This window comes from Daphnia pulicaria, chromosome 2 (assembly GCF_021234035.1).
Source record: "Daphnia pulicaria isolate SC F1-1A chromosome 2, SC_F0-13Bv2, whole genome shotgun sequence".
NCBI classification, from domain to species: domain Eukaryota; kingdom Metazoa; phylum Arthropoda; class Branchiopoda; order Diplostraca; family Daphniidae; genus Daphnia; species Daphnia pulicaria.
The window spans coordinates 11,733,240-11,754,020 of NC_060914.1; the positions used below are offsets into that span (position 1 = coordinate 11,733,240).

The window sequence follows — 20,781 nt, forward strand, 5'->3', positions numbered from 1 at the left end:
ATTGAGCCGGCAGGACAAGCTAAAGGCATCAGATCCTTTTTCAACTTTCTACACCGAACGTTCAACTTCAAACATTCAGCATGGCCATCCGCGTCGCCACTCTCTGCTGCTTCCTCTTGCTCGTTGCGCTGGCAACGAGTGCCAAGGTATTTTCTATTAAACGTCATCAAAGATATCTCAGGTGAAAAATTATTATTGCATAATCATAATTTGTTATTAGATTCCGCCTAAGAAGGGACATGATTTCAATGAGTCCTCTAGCAAAGAGCAGGACAAGAGTTCGTCCAGCAGCGAACGCGATTCAAGCGAAGAAGTTAAACTACCGGTGAAACGTACCACCAAGGCGAAGCCAACAACCACCACCACCACCACAACTGCCCCGACAACTATTCAAGAGATTACCACCACCACCACAACTGCCCCGACAACTATTCAAGAGATTACCACCACCACCACAACTGCCCCGACAACTATTCAAGAGCTTACCACCAGGCCTACTACCCCGGATACTACCCCATCAACCGAAAAGTCGCTGTTGGATTTCTGCCATTGGGCGGCAGATGGGAATTACGTCAATCCGTATGATTGCAAGACTTTCATCAGCTGCTCCAATCAAATCACTTACATTAGGGTAATAATTGCACTTATTATTTCTAATTTCAAAATTATATTCTGTGATTATAATAACTACTTTTTTTGTTGTCTATGCAACTAATGCAGAACTGCCCGGCTAATTTGGTTTACAACCAACAGCTCAACTGGTGCGACTACAGCTACAATGTACCCGGCTGTATGTGAAGAAATCCTGATGGAGTTTCGGCACAGAAATTAATCGAAACGTTATTACCAATATTTTATTCCCACGACATAATAATTACGACCAAAGTCATTGCCATTATTTAGAAACAAGAAATTTTGAATATTGCCAACATTAGCGCAGTAAATACAGACACAATTTCCCCAAGTAACAAATTTTGCAAGTGTAATTAATTAATGTAATAGGCAGCCGAGATTCAAAATTGCCAGAAAAATGAATACGATATAATTTTAATTAATAGATAAATAAGACCAAAGATAAAACTTTATTATACCTTGCTGGAGTGTGATGAAAGTTATTCTGTTTGAATATTTTTTCTCATCTTTCACAGGAATTTTGCCTACAGATCTTATTGAACCAAAAGAATTTTTAAAAAAAAGCTTAGCGGGTGTAGTGATCACCTAGAAATGAGATTTGGCTCTTTTACTCTCCTTATTAACAGTTGATGTCAGTCGATTATTTTCGGATGGATCAATTATTATTTCCAAGACCTTTAGACGGACCGATTAATTCGATTACATTTCCCAATATGCTTCCTCAATTGAATTGTATCAGATTATTTTCCTAATTTCTATATTATAACTGTTCATGGTAAATCCCTTCAATCTAGTCGAAAGTTCATGGACACTTTACCGGTTCTTTGCTCTAAATTGGTGACTCAATCGCCGATGTTTTTTAAATAAGGCGCGGCTGCATCAAAATGCCATCAGAATACCATTAACAGTCCCACCGGCTATATGTGCGTCTGACATCTGCAATTACCATGAAAAAAACAAGTTGCCCGTCTGCCAGCATTTCCGCTCCGTATAAAAGCTGGGCACTTGTTGGTTTGCTCCTGGGCTCTCAATTCCATCAAACTGGGTCACACTATAAAAGCGCTGAAACAGAAATTGAATTTTCGGTGGAGTTTGCTTACAACTGACCGGGAATTGTGTTTTTCTTTCTCGAATATTATAAACCAGTATTCCAAGGTTATTTAAAAATAACTGAAACGACAGCGCCAGGAATCAATGTCCTCTTGGACATTTTGAGCAACTGGAACGAGCTGTGCACGCGACAGCCAACGCCCTACGGCTTCTTCATCGTTCAAACCTGTTTTTTTCCCGGGATTGATCGTAATCGAGTCCGAGATCACATGAGCAGCGTCGGTCAAAAATTGAATTTATTAACATTTAACAATTTGCGGATTAAATTATTGTTCCTAGGCAGTTTTGATTTGAACTTGTAAATTAAATAACACTTGAGCAATGAACTTACGGCGGTGGTAAAAGGGCCATGACTTGATCGTACAATTTTTCCTTGACATCCGTCCCCTGTTGGCATGAATAGTATTGGTTGAATACATTTTTAAAATTTAAGCTATATTATCGGAAAACTCCAAAGTCAAGTTTAACATTTTTGGTGGCTATTCTTACCCATATGAAATCGAGGTGATTGTATTCTGGAATGCGGGCTGATCCCTTCATGTTTTTAAGTTGAGTCAGTAGCCAGTCCACATCCTAATTATAGCGCACAATCGAACGATTAGTAATGAGATTTTTTGGTGAAAAAGAAATAACTAACTTACCATTGGTGTGACAATGGTGTCATTTCCTCCCGAAAACACGTAAATCTGTTTGGACGATTTTCATATGGCTGGTTAATTTTAAAACAAAAAGTAAAATTTTCCAAAACAATAATATACCGGAGCTGTAATTTGGTCTAGATTGTATTCCATCGGTCTGGTCGATCCGTAGCGCATAATGTTCTCTCGAGGCCCGTAATCGTAAGCTTGAAATGTCACCCCTGGGCAAAGAAAATTCATCAAGTCAAAGTTCTAGTTTTCCCGTCTGAGCGATTTTACCTGCATGGAAATTTTGAGCAAATTGGGCTATGACGGGCACCGACGTCCCTTGGAAAACATTGACAATCATCAATGGCACTACGGGCTTCATTCCATGAATCAGAAGGAAATTTCAATTTTCACCATCGACACATTCATTCGGAAAAAAAGTTGAATCACTTACAGGGTCGAAATTGTTGCTGGGATTCGGCCCAGAAAATACGCGTAATATGTCCGCGCAACGGTTGGCCAGGGTGTAAGTCTTACCGCACAGGGAATTGAAGAAACGATCGCCGAAACCTTGACTGTCCAGCCAGCCCCAAGTCCCTACCATCTGGAGGTAAGTCTAAATAATAAGAGGTACAAAAGATGAATCAATTGTCACTCGCGACAGCTGCCCAAATTAGTAGAACGATTCTATTTTCTTACCTGGATGATTCGATCCAGCGGAGCTAACATGCGATAGATGGCGTTGGTGAAATGAGCAAAGGACGACAGTGGTGCCAGGGCAACCTGCACAGTCAGTCATTTCACAGGGTTTCGTGGTCAAACTTTAGATGTGAGATATAATTTGAATTAAGAATGCTAATACAACCATGACGTCAATTTTAGAGTTGAGCTCCGGATGTTTGACCATGGCGATAAAGAAAGTTCCGCATCCCAGCGAATGTCCTATGTATGATAATTTCGATTGGCCAGTTGTTTTCAGGATGTAATTGATGACGGCCGGCAGGTCGTAATTTCCGATTTCGTCCCAACTGTGATTCAACATCAAATTGTCAACAATTGGTTTTAGCAGCAATAGATTTTTAAAAAATGTTTCTCACCTGAATTTCCAAAATTCGGTTTCATCGGGATTGAGGGTGACGTGTCTCCTGGAATACCTGTTGCCCCGGAAATTACCGATCCACACGTCGTACGATTTATCGGCAAGTAAAAATGCTGAACAATGTATTCAGGATGAAATGCGTTAAAAAAATTTGCCCGGGAAATTCAAATTGGTTTTGAAAATACTTACGGAGGGAGCGCTTGGAAGGATTGACGAGCCAAGTGCCGGAAGACTCAAGGACCCCGTGCTGAAGGAAAACCGCTTTCTTAGGTCCGCCAGATGATTGGGCCGGAATGCGGTGAATCTCCAAAATGTACCTGTTAAATGTTGGCATGAATTTTGTTAATAACAATCGCTCAAAGAGATAAGTCAGAAAAAATTTAAGAACCCATCATCTGTTGTGATGTGGTGAACCTCGACTGGGTAGCCCCGGCTCCTGATCACTTCCGGCTGAAAATTGAGAATCAGATATTAAGAATTAAAACCGGTGTAGTAAATACGGGTGTAGTAATTTTATTTACGGGTGTGTAGAAGACTTCCGGATTCTTTGGTAGTCGATCAAAGAATCTGGCGGATTGCTCCTGAGCTTTCCTCCGCCAACTTTTGAGCACCGATCGTGCGGAATAAAATCGATTGAGACTGCGGTGATTTTTCTCAATGGAACTGCAGCCACTCAGGAAGATTGCAATTAAAGATAACCAACAGTAGAAGAACTCGATTGGCCGCCTTAAAATCATGGCGAAACTTTCAAACTTGTCCAACAACTGACGTAATAATGACCCAATCCTCACCATATACGACCCAAACTGCAATTGAAATCAACCCAACATGAGAAAAAAGGTCAAACACTATCACAGCCAGAGCCAGAAACCTACTGGCAATTTTGCGACTAGTTGGATCGATGTTATAGCCCCTCGCATGTACGTATAAGCGTTTGATACATAAGAAACCTGTTTTGACAACGACGTGAGAATTCTAAAAAAAAAAAAAAATGTTGCGTACATACGCCATCAGCTGCTGGGCGACTAGGAAATCTCCATGTGCGGCGGGGGGAACCGTTAGTCCGTTACATCCTCATGTTATATAAAATAAAGAAACCCTTTTTTCGCTTCTGTACATGGCGCCGCTGTATCTTGAGCCCAGTGATTTTATTTGGCAGCAGAGTGGATCGGGTCAAGTTTATGCCAAACTATTCACGACCTTGAACTCCTGAAATTCAAATAATTCATTCAAAGAAAATTACCACATTGATGGCAATTGAAATTAACTGGTTAATTAAAAATGCCTGTGATTGTATGTAATGATTGAGTAGGGAGGTACTTACAAAAAACGATGAGTCATCCACCGAGTATAACCTGTTGAACGAGGTTTTTTTCGTCAGAAGATTTTCACCTTGAGATTGATGGCTGTTTGCGCGCTGTAAGTTCTCTTTGATATTTAAACCTGTGAATGAAACACCCAAAATAACAGATAGAATTAATAAAATCGTGACTGTTGTGAGGCCACACACACACAATAAAGTACTATAGACATTTTATTCTTAGCCGGAGGAAGACCGGTTTTACTTATCGGATGTGCATAGAACAGACTAGCACGGATTTCATTCCAACAAAAAACAAAACGTACATCGGTTCTTACGTGAATTCGGAAACCGCAAAGATTCAAACATTTCTTTATCTAGCGCTGCGCTACCATTAAGAAATAATTTTGATTTTGAAATCTAGTTAACTAGTTTTCTTTCTGCTCTGTTCCTCATATTTTATTATTTTTTCATAACCGGAATGCTGGCTCGAAAACATCTGCGTTAAACTTTGTCTGGCGTTCACTGTGACATTGGTTTGACTGACCATTTTGAGTATATATGATTCCCTCTATGATCAAGTTTTATTTTGTGTGTGGGTTACCTATACAACCAGCCTTTTTTCTCCTTCCTGTTCGATGGTCACCTTTCTTGTTGGTTGAACTCATATGCATAATCGGCCGTTCTTAGTCTTACGGGTAAGGAACGGGTTCCTTTGGGTACTCGAATTGCCGATTGACCCATCATCGAGCTTGGTTTACCTATTTAGTTTTCTATTTTTACAAAGACCTATTCTTCTTTCACCATCAGACAGCAGCCCATGTTTTACCGTTAACTAAAATGACTTTTTTGTTTCTTTTAAAAATCAAGGAGAGGTTAAGATCCGTACACCCGCAGCTTGAAATGCCAAAACCTCGGGACATTTTGATCGATTGTTTCGGTGAGAACAACCTCAGCTGGCCGAGCAAATTATTCTCCTAACAGCAACCAACATCTTTTTGAAAAACATCCAAGAGTCAGTTCCAAGCCCTTGTTAGCCATTCCTTCCATCCTTAAATATTTCTGAAGAATTTTGATCAATTCATTTGATAACAGAAATTATTAAAAACTTTTAATTAAAAATGCAATGTATACAGGTGTTGTTAGTGGTATGCAAGCTTGATGAATAAATTACCTGACATGTTATTTTATGGATTGCATTTGCACAGAAGACGAATCAAAGTTTCGCTTGAGCTTATGGTGGCGGTAAAAGGGCCATGATTTGATCGTACAATTTTTCTTTGACATCCGTCCCCTGTTGGCATAAACATTCGTTGAATAGATTTGTTATTTTGGCTCGAAATCAAGTTTAACATTGTTTTTGTTCTTACCCATATGAAATCGCCGTGATTGTATTCTGGGATGCGGGTGGATCCCTTCATGTTTGTAAGTTGAGTCAGTAGCCAGTCCACATCCTAATTATAGCGCACGATCCAACGGTTAAAGTAAAATTTGAGATTTGATTTAAAAAAGAAATGAATAATTAACTTACCAATGGCGTAACAATATGGTCATTTCCTCCCGAAAACACGTAAATCTGTTTTGACATCAAGCATATACCATAAAAAAAAGTTAAATTAACAAAACAATAATATACCGGAGCTGTAATTCGATCCAGGTGGTATTCCATCGGTCTGGTCGATCCGTAGCGCATAATGTTCCCTCGAGGCCCGTAATCGTAAGCTTGAAATGTCTCCCCTATTACGCAAAGAAAAACTCATCAAGTCAAAGTTCTTCGTTATTAATTTTCCACCTGTAGAATTATTTTACCTGCTTGGAAATTTTGCGCAAATTGGGCGATGACAGGAACCGACGTCCCGTGGAAAGCATTTGCAATCATCCCTGGCACTACAGTCTTCATTCCATGAATCAGAAGGACATTTCAATTTTCACTATCTATTCATACGAAATTTGTTGGTGAGTCTCTGACTTACAGGGTCGAAATTGTTGCTGGGATTCGGCCCAGAAAATGCGCGTATCAAGTCCGCGCAACGGTTGGCCACGGTGTAAGTCTTACCGCACAGGGAATTGAAGAAACGATCGCCAAAGCCTTGGCTGTCCAGCCATCCCCAAGTTCCTACCATCTGGAGGTAACTCTAAATAATAAGAGGTACAAAGATGAATAAATCATCACCCGCGGCAGCTGCCCAATTTAGTAGAAAGATTCTATTTTCATACCTGGATGATTCGATCCAGCGGAGCTAAAAAGCGGAAAAGGGGGGTAGTGAAATGAGCAAAGGACGAAAGCGGTGCCAGGGCAACCTGCGTCATCAGGTTTGAGAAGTTAGATTATTAGAATTAAGTATACTAAGATAACCTACTATACCATGATGTCAATTTTAGAGTTGAGCTCCGGATGTTTAACCATAGCGATGAAAAACGTTCCGCATCCAAGCGAATGTCCTATGTAAGATAATTTCGATTGGCCAGTTGTTTTCAAAATATAATTGATGACGGCCGGCAGGTCGTAATTGCCGATTTCATCCCAGCTGTGATTTAACATCAAATTGTCAATAATTGGTTTTAGCAGGAAAAGATTTTTTAAAAATGTTTCTCACCTGAATCTCCAAAATTCGGTTTCATCGGGATTGAGGGTGACGTGTCTCCTGGAATACCTGTTGCCACGGAAATTGCCGATCCACACGTCGTACGATTTATCTACCAGTAAAAATGCTACGAAATGTATACAGGATGGAATGCGTTTAAAAAATTTTGCCCGGGAAATTCAAATTAGTTTTGCAATATTTACGAAGGGCGCGCTTGGAAGGATTGACGAGCCAAGTGCCGGAAGACTGGAGGACCCCGTGCTGAAGGAAAACCGCTTTCTTGGGTCCGCCAGACGATTGGGCCGGAATGCGGTGAATTTCCAAAATGTACCTGATTAAATGTTGACATGCATTTCTTTAGTAACAATCGCTCAAAGAGATAAGTCAGAAAAAATTTAAGGACCCATCATCTGTAGTGATGTGATGAACTTCGACTGGGTAGCCCCGGCTCCTGATCACTTCTGGCTGAAATTTGAGAATCAGATATTAAGAATTAAAAACGGTACGTATTAAATTAGGCAATAGTATTTTATTTACGGGTGTGTAGAAAACTTCCGGATTCTGTGGAAGTCGATCGAAGAGTCTGGCAGATTGCTCCTGAGCTTTCCTCCGCCAACTTTTGAGGATCGATCGTGCGGAAAAAAATCGATTGAGACCGCGGTGATTTTTCTCAATGGAACTGCAGGTACTCGGGTAGATTGCAATAAAAGATAACCAACAGTAGAAGAACTCGATTGGCCGCCTTAAAATCATGACGACACTTTCCGAAACTTGTCCAACAACTGACGTAACAATGACCCAATCCGCACAATCCTCACCATATACGACCCAAACTGCGATTGAAATCAACCGAAATCAATCCAACATGAGAAAAAGGTCAAATACTATCACAGCCAGAGCCAGAAACCTACTGGCAATTTTGCGACTAGTTGGATCGATGTTATAGCCCCTCGCATGTTTGTATAAGCGTTTTATAGACGAGAAACCTGTTTTGACACGACGTGAGAGTTCTACAAAAAAATGTTGCGTACATACGCCATCAGCGGCTGGGCGACTAGGAAAATCTCCATGTGCGGCGGTGCTGGGAACCGTTATATATCCTTCATCATTCCGCTTTCTGTTGGAAGTTTTATTCGCTTCTGAACAGGGCGCCGCTGTATCTTGAACCAAATGATTTTATTCGGCAGCAGAGTTAGTATATTAGATCGGGTCACGCTTATGCCAAACTATTCACGACCTTGAAAACCTGAAATTCTTATCATTCATTCAAAGAAAATGACCATATTTATGGCAATTGAATCGGTTAATTAAAAATGTTTGTGATTCTATGTGAAGGATCGAGTAGGGAGTACTTACAAAGACGATGAGTTATCCACGAGAGATTTTCACGCTGAGATTGATGACTTTTAGCGCTGTAAGTTCTCACCTGTGAATGTTTCACCCAAAATAACAGACAGAATTAATAAAATCGTTACTGCTGTGAGGCCACACCCACACAATAAAGTCCTATAGACATTTTATTCTTAGCCGGAGGAAGACCGGTTTTAGTTATCGGATGCGCACACACTGGCATTTGAAGACCGCAAACATTTCTTTATCTAGCGCTGCGCTACCATCTAGAAATATCTTTTATTTCGTGATCCAGTTAACTATTTTTCTTTCTGTTCAATTCCCTTTTATTTTCAGAACCGGAATGCTGGGTCAAAAATTTCTGCGTTAAACTTGGCTGTCGTTTTACGGACCATTTTGAGAATTAGACCGTCATTTTCCCTCTATGATCAAGTTTTTTTTTTGTGTGTGGGTAACCTATACAACCAGCCTTTCTCGCCTTCCTGTTGGACGGTCATATTTCTTTTTGGCTGAACTAATTTGCATAATAGGCCGTTCTTTTATACTTACGAACGAGTTCCTTTGGATACTTGTTTATGTGTCCGGTGACGAGTTGCCGATTGACCCATCATCGAGCTTGGCTCTTACCTATTTGGTTTTTTCTATTTTTAAAATGTTTCAGCACCTATTTGTTTTTCACCATCAGCAACCAACACCTTTTTGAAAAACGTCCAAGAGTCGGGTCCTAGCCCTTCATGGCCTTTTCTTCCATCCTTAAATAATTCTGAAGAATTTTGATCAATTCATTTCATAACAAGAATTGAATTTAATAACTTTCAATTAATAAATACAATATGTATACAGGTGGTGCAAACTTGATGAATAAATTACCTGACATGTTTATATATGAATTTCATTTGCATAGAAGACGAAGAGGTACGCTTGAGCTTATGGTGGCGGTAAAAGGGCCATGACTTGATCATACACGATTTCTTTGACATCTGTCCCCTGAAATAATAATAATTACATTTAAATTATTGACTAGATTTTTTATACTAAAACAATCGAGTCGATTACCCAGATGAAATCAATGTGATCGTAATATGGAATACGAATAGATCCTTTGAGATTTCCAAGTTGAGTCTCAAGCCAGTCGACATCCTGATTGATACAATAAAAATTAGCCAATTGCCAGTTATTATTTAAAAGATGATCAATTATTACCAGTGGGGAGACGATTCGGTCTTTACCCGCCGAAAACACGTACACCTGTTAGATAAAACATACAAATTATAAGGGAATAATTAAGGTTCATATTTAATATTTGAACATACCGGAGCTGTGACTTTTTTCAAATTATATTCCATCGGCTTTTTCGATCCATATCGTTTCTCGTTACCTATTTTTCCGTAGTCGTAAGCTTGGAACACATCCCCTGCAAAAATGAATTTAAAAATCCTGTAATTAAGTTTGCAATCCTGCGTTGTAAATTGTAATAATACCTGCTTGGAAATTTTGGGCAAATTGCGCAATCACTGGCACTGATGTCCCTCGAAAAACGTTCGAAATGGCAAGCAAAGCAATAGCCTGTTAAAAATATCCAAACAACATTTTTCTAGTACAATTGGCTAATTCATCTTTTCTTTTCTTTTGCAGTTATAAGAGAAGATTTACCGGGTCAAGATTATTTGGGTTTGGCCCAGTGACGAAAATGATCAAGTCCCTGCAAAATTTGGCTTGTTTGTAAGTGTATCCGCAAACGGCGCGGAAGAAAATCTCTCCGAAACCTTCGCCGTCCAGCCATCCCCAAGTTCCAATCAGCCTGAAGAATTTCTAGTCAACGAGAGACCCGAAACATTTGCATAATAAGAACAAACAAAAAACTGGAATGAAATTTTACCTCCAAGGTTTTACCGAGCGGAGCCAGAAGGCGAAATATTGGAGAGGTGAAATGGGCAAAGGACGACACCGGTGCCAGCGCAACCTGCAATCGTAAATTAACGAATTAAAATTGAAAAAATATTAAATCGTAATCGCAATTATGCCTACCATGGTGTCAATTTTATCGTTGAGCTCCGGATGTTTGAGCATAGCGATAAAGAACGTAGCACATCCCAGCGAGTGTCCGATGTAAGACATTTTCGGCTGGCCAGTTTCTTTCAGGATATAATTGATGATGGCCGGCAGGTCATAATTCCCAATTTCGTCCCAGCTAACGGGAAAGAAAAATTCTGCTGGTTAACTCCAATAAAGAAAATCACGTGCTATTACATAATACCTGAATTTCCAAAAATCCGCTTTTTTAGGATTGAGGGTGACATGTCTCCTGGAATACCTGTTGCCCCGCACATTCCCGAGCCACACGTCGTACGATTGATCAGCCAGCAATAATGCTGTAAAGATTATACGTCAACAGAAATAAGGCGATAACTTTAAAAACGACGTTATTGTCTGATTTGCCATAATACGTAGGGATCGACTGGAAGGATTGACGAGCCAAGTGGCGGAGCTTTCCGCAACTCCGTGCTGGAGGAAAACCACTTGCTTGGGACCGCTCGACGATTTGGCCGGAATGCGGTGAAGATCCAAAATGTACCTAAATGATAACATTCGATTAATTCCATTTACCAGAAAAAAAAATTAATTAATTAGAATTCACCCATCATCTGTTGTGACTTCATGAATCTCGACTGGATAGCCTCGTTTCTCAATGATTTGCGGCTGTCAAAATCAAAATAAATTTTTCGGTTATCAGACAGAAATTGTTCAATAGAAAATTAAAAAAATCACAGATGATGTACTGGCGTTAAAAGATTTTCTGGATACGGTTGCAAACGATTTAGCAATTGCTCTTGGGCTTTCCTCCGCCAACTTTTGATCGCGGTACGGGCTGCTGGTGATTTGTTAGCACCCCCATAATGTTTGTCAGTACAACTGCAGCCACTTAACGAGGCTGTCACCAGCAAAGCGAACCCGTAGAAGCACTTGATTCGCCACCTCAAAATCATGACGACAACAAAACAAATCGATCGCACAACAAACTGGTGCTTATTTAACTGGACGTCACAAAAGCTGGAGGATCACTGGATGGTTTGGCAAGTCTTTGTAAATGCTGACATTAACTTTAGTATGTATGCGCACACGTTCGTCGCATATGTCAGCCAGAAAACCGGTTCGCCCTCGAGATCCAGTTAAGCAAAAAGAAAAATGTCAGCGAGAGTTGGTTAACCTCCAAATGCGGCACTGGGACCGTTATTCACAACAGAGATAAGACAACGACGAGGAGGAGCTCCTAGTGCGCACTTTCGGCTGCTGGGTTACTTTAGGAAAAATTGGAATGAGAGTTTACATCATACAGGAAATCGTTCGCGTTGTCTGGCGTTGTAGTGGGCACCTCCGGCACCATTGTGTTACACCAAAGACGTGTCCAAATCAAGCGCACAGCACCACCGGTCAAAACTTAAATTTTTGGCACGATTTCTCGTTGGTTTGTTTCTAGAGAAACACACTTTGGTAATTATCAGAATTTTCCAAAAAATGGAAATGGTGGACTGACCGTTTCATATACTAGACGACCTTGACCAGATGACGCGATGATAACGACTTGACTAGAGATCCATTAGAGTTGAATAACTGGTAATTTTAAATCGGCATTCCCCTGAGGATGACATCAAAGATGCAAGTCACTGGACAACAAGTTTCAGTGCAAAAATCTGTGTAATACATTACTTTGATGTTTGATCTTACCTTTCTGCAATCTCAATGATGATGAAATTGGTGTGAACAAGGTGCCATTTCACAAAACAACTGCTGAGACTGGATTGATCCATCGCCCACGTCACTCTGCTCTGCGATGGATGGGAACTGATAACTCGACACGCTATTCTCCCATAGCGATGGCACCTATCCAAAAGGGGTGGGTTGGCTATCATTTCCTACACAATTTGGAATAAATTGATTGGAATAACTGGTTTATTGAACAACTGTAGAGCAGAGATTAAAAACCTGTTGGGAGTCCCCACTTCCACCCCCCCCCCCAAGGCCCAACAAATAAATCTTCTTGACTGTCATCTATGCCCATGCTGTAAGTGTAAGGTATAAATTTTCTCGAAGCGATGACTATCGTCCCACATTCGTAGCAGACTAGCAGCAGATTATTTGTTTTCGTGTCACTCCGAATCTGAAATCTGAAAAGTGGAATAGCCATCTACCGATAGAAAACCACATTTTCGTAATTTAAAAAAACAAATTCAAAATTTTAGACAACAGCTTAATTTTAAGTTAATTATTGTTATCATAAAAATAATGAACTAAAGCGACTGAAAACAGATAGGAAATCTCAAATAAAAAGCCCAAAATTACCTCTTATTACAGGAAAACGAAACCATTAGCTTCTGCGACCTCAAATAAAAAAGGCTTCAATCAACACCAATTGTGGTACGTAAAAACGTAATGATAATAATTGAATAATTTTGGATTTAACAGTTAATAGGATAATTAATAATGAATTTACTAGGTTAATTAGATTTTTAGAAAAAGCTGTAAAAACCGACCGATGGCGGGGAATTCATAGACATTGGACTTCACGTTTCAGATATTACAATAAGAAGGCAGTATGGCCGGGTGGCGGGTGCGCATAAATGATTTGGAAATTGAAATAGCTTGTTGGTCGGATTCGCTCAAAATATGAATGAATGGATGAATATTAATAACACAACCCGATTCGTTGACGACCAATGCCAAGCAGTGCTCGTTTCGGAAATCACACGTGTCAGTTCTTCAGTGAAATTGTAGGACATAAATAGTATAAACCCGAAAATGCTAGTAAAGACTTAAAGAGTGGTATTTGTAAAGGATCTCAAGTCGGTCTCCCTTGGCGGCCATCATAAATTGTTCATCATCTTTGTGTTACACTCTTGTCAATTCCATCAAATTTTCGGTCACCCCACAACGAATCTTACTTGCATTTGGGTACTTTCTGCCTAGCTAATTGATTCTACAACTATAAAGCTTTTTAAAAAGTCTAAAGCCCGACCCACCAACCCCCGTTATGGTGCGCACTAGTCGAGGAGTAGCACGACTTTTTGCTCTGTGCATACCTTTTGATTTAAAAAAAAGCTCTACACAACAGCATTACTCTACATTAAAGACTCGGCAGCTTCAGCGATTTCGTGCAAACGCGTACAGAAAAGTCACCTTCTCACAATGTACTTAAAATTACCTGCTGTATTCATTTCCTTCGTTTCGTTCGGCTGTTTCATTCGCTCCACGTCGACATCGAATCTGCTAAGGGGTCGACATCTCCGCGTGATCTGGGTATAGACAATCAATCAAATTTGTCGATAAATCATACATGTCTCATTTTCATTACCTGGTAATTAATTCCCCCTCTCAAGCCACGTTGGAGTGGTAACCCCAAACGATTGACAGGGTCAGCTAAAGGAGGCGTTGTCCTCGACTTCCTTTCGGCCAGTTTAAATTTCACGTAACCACAGCACACATGAAACCTTAAGATTTCATCTCGACTCTTCTTTGTACATCGTATTTCGTCCTGTAGGTACGAGATGGTCCCAGTGGAAGTGGAAATGGAGCCGGCAGTGGGACGAGGACAAATGAACTACATCATTGATAAAGTTGAGTCATCTTTCCAAGTTTTCTTTTGATCGCCGGACTTTTAGTAAACACTAAATCAATCTCTAATGATAGAAAAGTATACAAGTTTTCTATAGCTCAAAATAAGAACAATAAGTGGATAAAAGCGATAAAAGATTACTTATTAAAAGATTAACTTGACAGAATAAGATGCTGAGAAATGCAAGAATAAATTGCAACCTATTTTTCTTTTTGTTCGACGCAGCAATCCGATTTACTGGTCCACTATATTTTGCCAACAATTCATCGCAATACCATTGTCGACTTGACATTGCCTTGGACGTACGACCATTTCGCTTTACTTATTCCCGCCCCAGATGAAACGGCCAACATCAACGCCGTCATCAAACCATTCCAATGGCCGGTTTGTGCAGTTGGATCGATTTTGTTTTAAAAACTTGGTGACCATAACATCAGTTATTCTATTCAAAGATTTGGTTGGGAGTCGGCGTATCTATTGCATGCGTCATTGAAATTCTGAATTCAATTCAACAATATCTGGATCGATCCTCATTCAGAAAGGAAACAGACACAATGGAACTCGGAGATAAAACAGGAGCCGAAGCAAAGACCAGCAGAGACTATAAGATGTACGTTTTCGCGGTATTGCTGTCTCAAGGTTCGATCTGATAAAACATGGCGCACATTTTTTAAGGTTAAATAAGAATTAAAAAAAAAATTTATGTCTTTCAACAGGTGAGCCATGCAGATCAAAACGGTTACCCATTCGTTTGATGGCTGGCGCTTGGTGCTTGGCGGCTTTCATCTTTACCCAAGCCTATTCCTCGACTCTTTTCACTTACATAGTGGCACCGGTCAATTGTCCGCTAATCAATTCCATTTACGACGTTTTCGAAAAAAGCGATATTAAATTACTCGTCAGAGAAGGAACTGTCGATCGCTTAATTCAGGCAAGTTTGAAATTCAATTATTCTGGACCCTAATTATTATAGCAGTCCCAGAAAGATTGAAACACATTTTTATGAACATTTTCTTGAATTCTAACCGGAACTAGAAAAAAGACAACCCGGATGTATTTACTAAGATAGTAAAAAAACTTGAATCTTACCCGAATTCTCGGTGCGCCTATTTATCCGAGTGCCTTCAGCAGGTCAAACCAGGATCACGAACCACTTTCCTGGAAGTAAAATTCAAAAAATTCAGTATACAGTTTAACAGGGAAAAATGGCATTAAATGAAATTAATTAATCGTGAAAATAGTCCAACGATTACCTCAAAGACGCAATGAGAGCAGAATTTAAAAAGACTGGCAATTGTAACTTGCAGTTGGCAAATGAAGGATTCACCAGCATTATTGTTTCATTGGCTCTACCGAAAAACAGTCCCTACACCACAGCTGTTAATCTAGGGTAAGAAAATGATTAAGTTGACCCTCATAATGTTTTCGTCATTCTTCTGATTCACAATTAAATTTAGATTACTGCAGCTTCAGCAAACCGGGCTGATGGACTACTGGGATTTGTGGTTTCGCCCATTGCCTTCGCCGTGTAACGAAAAACCCACCAATGGAAAAAGTTCCCGGGAAAAAAATCCCTCGCTATCTTTCAAAAATTTGACCGGAGCATTCCTCGTCATTGCAGTTGGACTGTGTCTTTCCATTTTAGTTTTTCTTTTGGAACTAATCGTTTCAATGGCTAAGTCTAAGCGCCACTTTAGACCGAGAGTAACAAGCAACCGCATTGAAAAATCTAAGAAAAAGTTACCGTTAACTATTAAAGATGAATCGGCAAATGACAGCAGCATCGAGGAATCATCCAGCAATATTATAGAAGAAGAATAAATCGTATTCTGTGTTGATTAAAATAGTAGGAAGGACGGTTGAGGACTTGGTAGAAACTCGGCACCTTGTGAAAACGATGAAGACAATTTTATGTTATAAAAATTAACTGTACACGAAAACAATCTGATACTATAGATACATGAAGTTGTATACGCACTTTACGTTCAGCTGGAAATAAACGAAGGAAGTCAATGAATAAGGCAACTGGCCATCGCGCATGTTTGACAAAAATTGCTCTTCCTGGCATGTCAGTGTGTCACGGCTATAGGAATACAAATGAAACATGGTGGACGTTGCCATCTGTCGCGTTCCACCTTTGAGAAAACAATGTGAGACCTTGGAGAACTGGAGCACTATGCCAACACGCCCAACTGAGTATTCGTAGAAGCTTGTTTTGAGATTATTGATAAAAGAGAGGGAAGGATGCGCAAAACTGCCAGCCATAAATGGAATTCTAATAAAATACCGTCAAATTTTTGTGGATTTTGGAGACCAACTTTGACACCTGTTTCGAATTAAGCGGAGTTCAATCGTCACACAATAAAATATAAATGGATTTGCGTGATTAAAGCAACTTAAAGAATTCAACAAGATCATTAAAAAAAGGTGAGTGATCCAGTCATTAAAATCTATTGATACCCTGCAATTGCGTTGGATTCCCTGTTGGTTGCCCGTAACTTAAAAAACAACAAATCATCTTTGAAGTGAACGGAAAACGGAAGCTCATTTGAAAACAATTCCAGATACGAAAAATAGAGAGGGGGCACCCGGGTTTGAACCGGGGACCTCTCGATCTGCAGTCGAATGCTCTACCACTGAGCTATACCCCCACATCTTCCACAACAACCGGTACGAATAATAAGCCAGAAAACATTGTTTGAAACGCTTAACTCATTTCCATATCTAGTGCATTTCCTGTTTTGACTTTAAACCGTCGATAAATTCAAATAATCCTATCTTCATAAGGGCACTGTAGCAACGCGTCAAATCAAAATCTTGTCCCTAACATTAAACTAAATACACAGATTGGGAGAGAGGAGGATAAGTGCTTCTGATTGTTTCCCTTGAAAGCGGTTAAATAAAAGACTTAAAAAAATATTTGCAAAACAATAGTTACATTCAAGTTTACACGTAATAGCCATCAGTTTTTACTAATGCCATTGCTTTAAATCCTTTGTAACCAAAATTAGACGTGAGCAGCGGGGCGGTGTAAACAAGAACAAACAGATGGTTTTGCTGGGTTTTGCATACAAGTAAATAAAAGAAAAAAAATTCCTATACAAGTTTTCATGTCCCTTATAACAAACAACCACATCACACCAGAATTTATTGGTCCATTGCCTGTCTCTGCTGGTGCCTGTGCATTTTCTGTGCTAGTCTCTCATTCAAAATTTGCTATCACAGCTCTAATGCTATAGGAAATCGTTTCAAATGTTGTAAACTTACAAAGTATTCATGACTGACAACATCCGGTGATGATTCCGAAACGGCAACTGGCGGTTTACCAAACCCTCACGATATTGGCACTCCGATTGCTTCGCCTTTCCAGTTTCTCTCAGTGAACTGCAAGTCATTAATACCACGAATTACCTGGTAAAAATAAAATAAAAGTTAAGCAATTATTGATTAAAGAAAGATACAGCTACACGTTGTCAAGTTATCTTCATGTACATTAAAATATAACTATGGATTAAACCACTTAATTCTAAAGAGGGAGAGGATTACGTGGAAAAAAGGATGATAATTGGTTTAAATTTGACTATTTAATGGCATTTACTTTTAAGAGATGAACACACAGAAATTGAAATCTTAAAATTTAAAACGTGTGAATTCCAGTTATAACTTGTTTGACAAAAAGAGATGGAAGATTTACAAGTTAGTCTACCCCCATTTCACATCACTGGCACAATCAACATCTTAATTTAAACAAATAATCTTAAATGTTATTCAATAATGAAATCAAAGTAGAACTCGCTAGAAATATTAACTGAAATTCTCCTCTCTGATCAGGTGGCTTTTCTTGTTTTCCAAAATTGATGAATCTGCTATTGCACGAACAGCAACAGGTTTCAAATTTCATGAAAGAAAATACACATTGTAGGTTAACATGGTTCAACACGAAATGACGAAATCATTGCACATTTAACAAGGTTCGTGCCCCAATAACACGAGCTCATTAGAGCAGAGACACTTGAAAACTGAAGGATACTGGATAGTCTACTCTAACTCTAACGAACAATAATGAATAATGAAATAAAGCAGAGAAATGGCGGGCGAGCGGCCATTATGGATTTTTTTTTCTATCCCTGCCTCCTAACTCCTAACTCCTCCTGCTTTTGCTGTCCGATCTCTTCCCCTTTTTATAGCAACTTGACGTTATTTAATCAAGTGATTAGAAATTATTATTTTTAAATGAATATTTAGAAATAAGCGGTTAGAAAAAAATTTACTGGAAATTAATGGAATAAACAATAAAACGACGACAACCAGACAAATCCTTCGTACTCGATTTGCTCACATGGCGCTTCATGGGGAAAACTGACGTCATGCTGGAATACAGGAATAGCCACACACAGCGACGAATTATGACACTTCTGTAATTAAGCCATATCAAGTCTATTTTGAGTACCCCCATGCTTTTTAAAATAATTTTAGCAATATCGAAATTGTCAAAAATCACAGGTTTATGGAAGCCCAAAACCGCCACTTTTTCAATATAATAATGATTTTCAAAATATCATTATATAAAACAGAAAAGAATATATAAAAAACAAATTCAATATAAAAACTGAAAAAAGTATTATATAAAAACCAAAAAGAGTGTAATATAAAAAACAAAAAGTTGATATACAAAGAAAAAAAAGTCAATATAAAACCCCAAAAAAGTTCAATATATAATTCCAAAAAGTTCAATATAAAAACGGCAGCCACCTAGCGGTCAAAATAATTACTTCATGCCACATCTCCACCCCCTTTATAGCCAGTTTGAATCCAGTAGTACAAACGGGGATTCTTGCGCGATAAGCGCATATTTGAGCATTTTATTTAATCACATAATTTAAAAAACGAGTAAGCGCTTAAATAACGCTACTTAATGCGCATCGCTTTAAATGATTATTTTTTAAATTTAATGCGAGGAAAACGACTGCGGCTGACTGCGGGGACTGGTCAAAGGAGTAACGCGAGCCCGTCCGTTTTTTCCAGCGGTTATCATGAGTCAGTTTGCTTGTCGTAGCGCTTATCGTCGCCCGTCCGCTGTTTAATAAGGCGACTCGCTGCGCACGGGTTATGCGCGTTTTGTAAATAATACGCATCTTGCGCGCGACATGCTAAATTTTGAGCATTTTATTTAATCTTTAATTTAAAAACGGCGCTAGGCGTATAGGCTTGCGCTTAAATAATTTGAGCGCTTATCGCTGGTCCTTCAAGCTGGGTTGGCGCTGTTGCCCGTCCGCTGTTTTCAGCGGCTCATTATGCGAAAAATAATTAAAACACATTTTCACTCTACATTTAGCGCTAAATAAACGCCCATGGCGCTAGTGATGTATTTGCGATTTACTTGCGCGCGATGCGCTAAATTATTTAGCGCAATTCATTCCATCGTAGCATTTTATGGAACGAGTAAGCGCTTCGTTAATTTAACTAAATGGTTCAGGAAAAGAACACCATTGCGCGACTGGCTCCATTATAAAAGCGCTAATCACGAGTAAGTTTGCTTGTCCTAGCGCTCATCGTCGTCCGTCCTCTGTTTAAGGCTGTTTCGCTGCGCAAAAAATGTCAAAGTTTTAGCGCTGCGAAATCGTAAATTCGCTTATGATAAACTTAAGATTAACTTGCGCTCAATGCGCTAAATAGCCGGATTAAGTTCATTACATAAATTACGAAGCGCGCATATAATTTGCTGAAATTAATATTTAGCGCTAGATCTAGCGCTAAATATATTGACTTCATTATTTTTCGCGCTAAATATTTATTTTTGCTAGTTATTTGCGTTTGTAAATTATGTAATGAATTTAAATGCGCTAAATTTGACGCATTGCGCGCAAGTTCATCTTTATTTAATTATTAGGCTAATGCGCGCTTAGAAAGCGCTACATCTAGCGCGAACCATTTAAGATGATTGGCCCAGCGAGCCGTATAATAGCCGTATAATAGCCGTATAGCGAACGGACTCGCGACAAGCGCTAATATGATGTACGGGCGCGCGCTTCTCGTCCCGTCTCGTCCATTTGCCGTAATCGTTTTCCCTTTCGTAACTTTTTATTAAAATTAACGAAACGCTTGCGGGTTTCCTAAATAATGCAATGAAATAAATTGTGCTAAATATAGCGCATCACGCGCAACTTTATCGCAAACACATAGCTAGTCCCACGATCGCTTCGATAGCGCTAGATCTAGCGTGAAACATTTGAATTAATTATTTTTCACGTATAAAATGATCGGGGGTTGGCAACTCCCCAGAATCTTCGTACACCCTGGCCAGAATCTCCCTATCTCTCCTCTCATAGAATCTTTCGGAATATCTAGAATCTCTATAGAATCCCGAATCTTCGTACACCCAAGTTGTGAGTTGCCAACCCCCGAAAATGATCGAGATAATGATCCGCTGAAAACAGCGAAAGGACCAGCGGAAATAGCGAAAGAGC

At 39.4% G+C, this 20,781-nt stretch overlaps 5 protein-coding genes and 1 non-coding gene across 12 annotated transcripts; 2 read left to right on the forward strand and 4 right to left on the reverse strand.

Annotated features, from left to right (window-relative positions):
* Nucleotides 1–17: 17 nt before the first annotated feature.
* LOC124326560 (chondroitin proteoglycan 1-like) lies at nucleotides 18–968 on the forward strand. 3 transcript variants are annotated; one of them, XM_046785464.1, is made up of 4 exons: nucleotides 18–146; nucleotides 221–439; nucleotides 482–631; nucleotides 721–968. In XM_046785464.1, the coding sequence occupies exons 1-4, from the start codon at nucleotides 81–83 to the stop codon at nucleotides 796–798; spliced, it is 513 nt and encodes a 170-aa protein (XP_046641420.1). In that variant the 5' UTR covers nucleotides 18–80; the 3' UTR covers nucleotides 799–968. The 3 variants fall into 3 exon arrangements, with proteins under 3 accessions (XP_046641420.1, XP_046641419.1, XP_046641418.1); XM_046785463.1 differs by having other exon boundaries at nucleotides 221–397; nucleotides 440–631; XM_046785462.1 differs by having other exon boundaries at nucleotides 221–631.
* Nucleotides 969–1,961: 993 nt separating this feature from the next.
* Nucleotides 1,962–8,336, reverse strand: LOC124326167 (gastric triacylglycerol lipase-like). 4 transcript variants are annotated; one of them, XM_046784846.1, is made up of 15 exons: nucleotides 4,793–4,910; nucleotides 4,475–4,677; nucleotides 4,344–4,418; nucleotides 3,990–4,274; nucleotides 3,857–3,918; nucleotides 3,658–3,785; nucleotides 3,467–3,581; nucleotides 3,235–3,397; nucleotides 3,069–3,152; nucleotides 2,824–2,985; nucleotides 2,661–2,745; nucleotides 2,502–2,602; nucleotides 2,385–2,429; nucleotides 2,233–2,316; nucleotides 1,962–2,130 (listed from the first exon to the last, which is right to left on the reverse strand). In XM_046784846.1, the coding sequence occupies exons 3-15, from the start codon at nucleotides 4,386–4,388 to the stop codon at nucleotides 2,071–2,073; spliced, it is 1,419 nt and encodes a 472-aa protein (XP_046640802.1). In that variant the 5' UTR covers nucleotides 4,389–4,418; nucleotides 4,475–4,677; nucleotides 4,793–4,910; the 3' UTR covers nucleotides 1,962–2,070. The 4 variants fall into 4 exon arrangements, with proteins under 4 accessions (XP_046640802.1, XP_046640801.1, XP_046640800.1 ...); XM_046784845.1 differs by having other exon boundaries at nucleotides 4,471–4,677; XM_046784844.1 differs by having other exon boundaries at nucleotides 4,344–4,677.
* Nucleotides 5,886–8,115, reverse strand: LOC124326212 (gastric triacylglycerol lipase-like). The gene is made up of 12 exons (XM_046784923.1): nucleotides 7,891–8,115; nucleotides 7,757–7,818; nucleotides 7,557–7,684; nucleotides 7,366–7,480; nucleotides 7,134–7,296; nucleotides 6,986–7,069; nucleotides 6,742–6,903; nucleotides 6,578–6,662; nucleotides 6,405–6,505; nucleotides 6,300–6,344; nucleotides 6,139–6,222; nucleotides 5,886–6,062 (listed from the first exon to the last, which is right to left on the reverse strand). Exons 1-12 carry the CDS (start codon nucleotides 8,104–8,106, stop codon nucleotides 6,003–6,005), a joined length of 1,305 nt encoding a protein of 434 aa, XP_046640879.1. The 5' UTR covers nucleotides 8,107–8,115; the 3' UTR covers nucleotides 5,886–6,002.
* Nucleotides 8,120–18,437, reverse strand: LOC124326217 (gastric triacylglycerol lipase-like). Of its 2 annotated transcripts, XR_006915520.1 has the most exons (23): nucleotides 18,124–18,437; nucleotides 17,582–17,725; nucleotides 16,293–16,506; nucleotides 16,059–16,199; nucleotides 15,404–15,472; nucleotides 14,054–14,378; nucleotides 13,904–13,994; nucleotides 12,688–12,889; nucleotides 12,430–12,617; nucleotides 12,239–12,340; nucleotides 11,484–12,177; nucleotides 11,342–11,403; nucleotides 11,151–11,278; nucleotides 10,961–11,075; nucleotides 10,732–10,894; nucleotides 10,583–10,666; nucleotides 10,357–10,515; nucleotides 10,185–10,269; nucleotides 10,017–10,117; nucleotides 9,907–9,951; nucleotides 9,760–9,843; nucleotides 9,574–9,690; nucleotides 8,120–9,466 (listed from the first exon to the last, which is right to left on the reverse strand). XR_006915520.1 is itself a non-coding variant. In XM_046784930.1 (22 exons), exons 11-22 carry the CDS (start codon nucleotides 11,688–11,690, stop codon nucleotides 9,631–9,633), a joined length of 1,293 nt encoding a protein of 430 aa, XP_046640886.1. In that variant the 5' UTR covers nucleotides 11,691–12,177; nucleotides 12,239–12,340; nucleotides 12,430–12,617; nucleotides 12,688–12,889; nucleotides 13,904–13,994; nucleotides 14,054–14,378; nucleotides 15,404–15,472; nucleotides 16,059–16,199; nucleotides 16,293–16,506; nucleotides 17,582–17,725; nucleotides 18,124–18,437; the 3' UTR covers nucleotides 9,489–9,630. The 2 variants fall into 2 exon arrangements, 1 of the variants encoding a protein (XP_046640886.1); XM_046784930.1 differs by lacking the exon at nucleotides 8,120–9,466 and having other exon boundaries at nucleotides 9,489–9,690.
* On the forward strand, nucleotides 14,247–16,135 carry LOC124327752 (glutamate receptor ionotropic, delta-1-like). The gene is made up of 7 exons (XM_046786748.1): nucleotides 14,247–14,333; nucleotides 14,540–14,698; nucleotides 14,767–14,953; nucleotides 15,031–15,245; nucleotides 15,350–15,478; nucleotides 15,556–15,704; nucleotides 15,772–16,135. Exons 1-7 carry the CDS (start codon nucleotides 14,247–14,249, stop codon nucleotides 16,133–16,135), a joined length of 1,290 nt encoding a protein of 429 aa, XP_046642704.1.
* Trnac-gca lies at nucleotides 16,894–16,965 on the reverse strand. Its single transcript has one exon. It is a non-coding gene; the product is annotated as a tRNA-Cys (tRNA).
* Nucleotides 18,438–20,781: the final 2,344 nt, after the last annotated feature.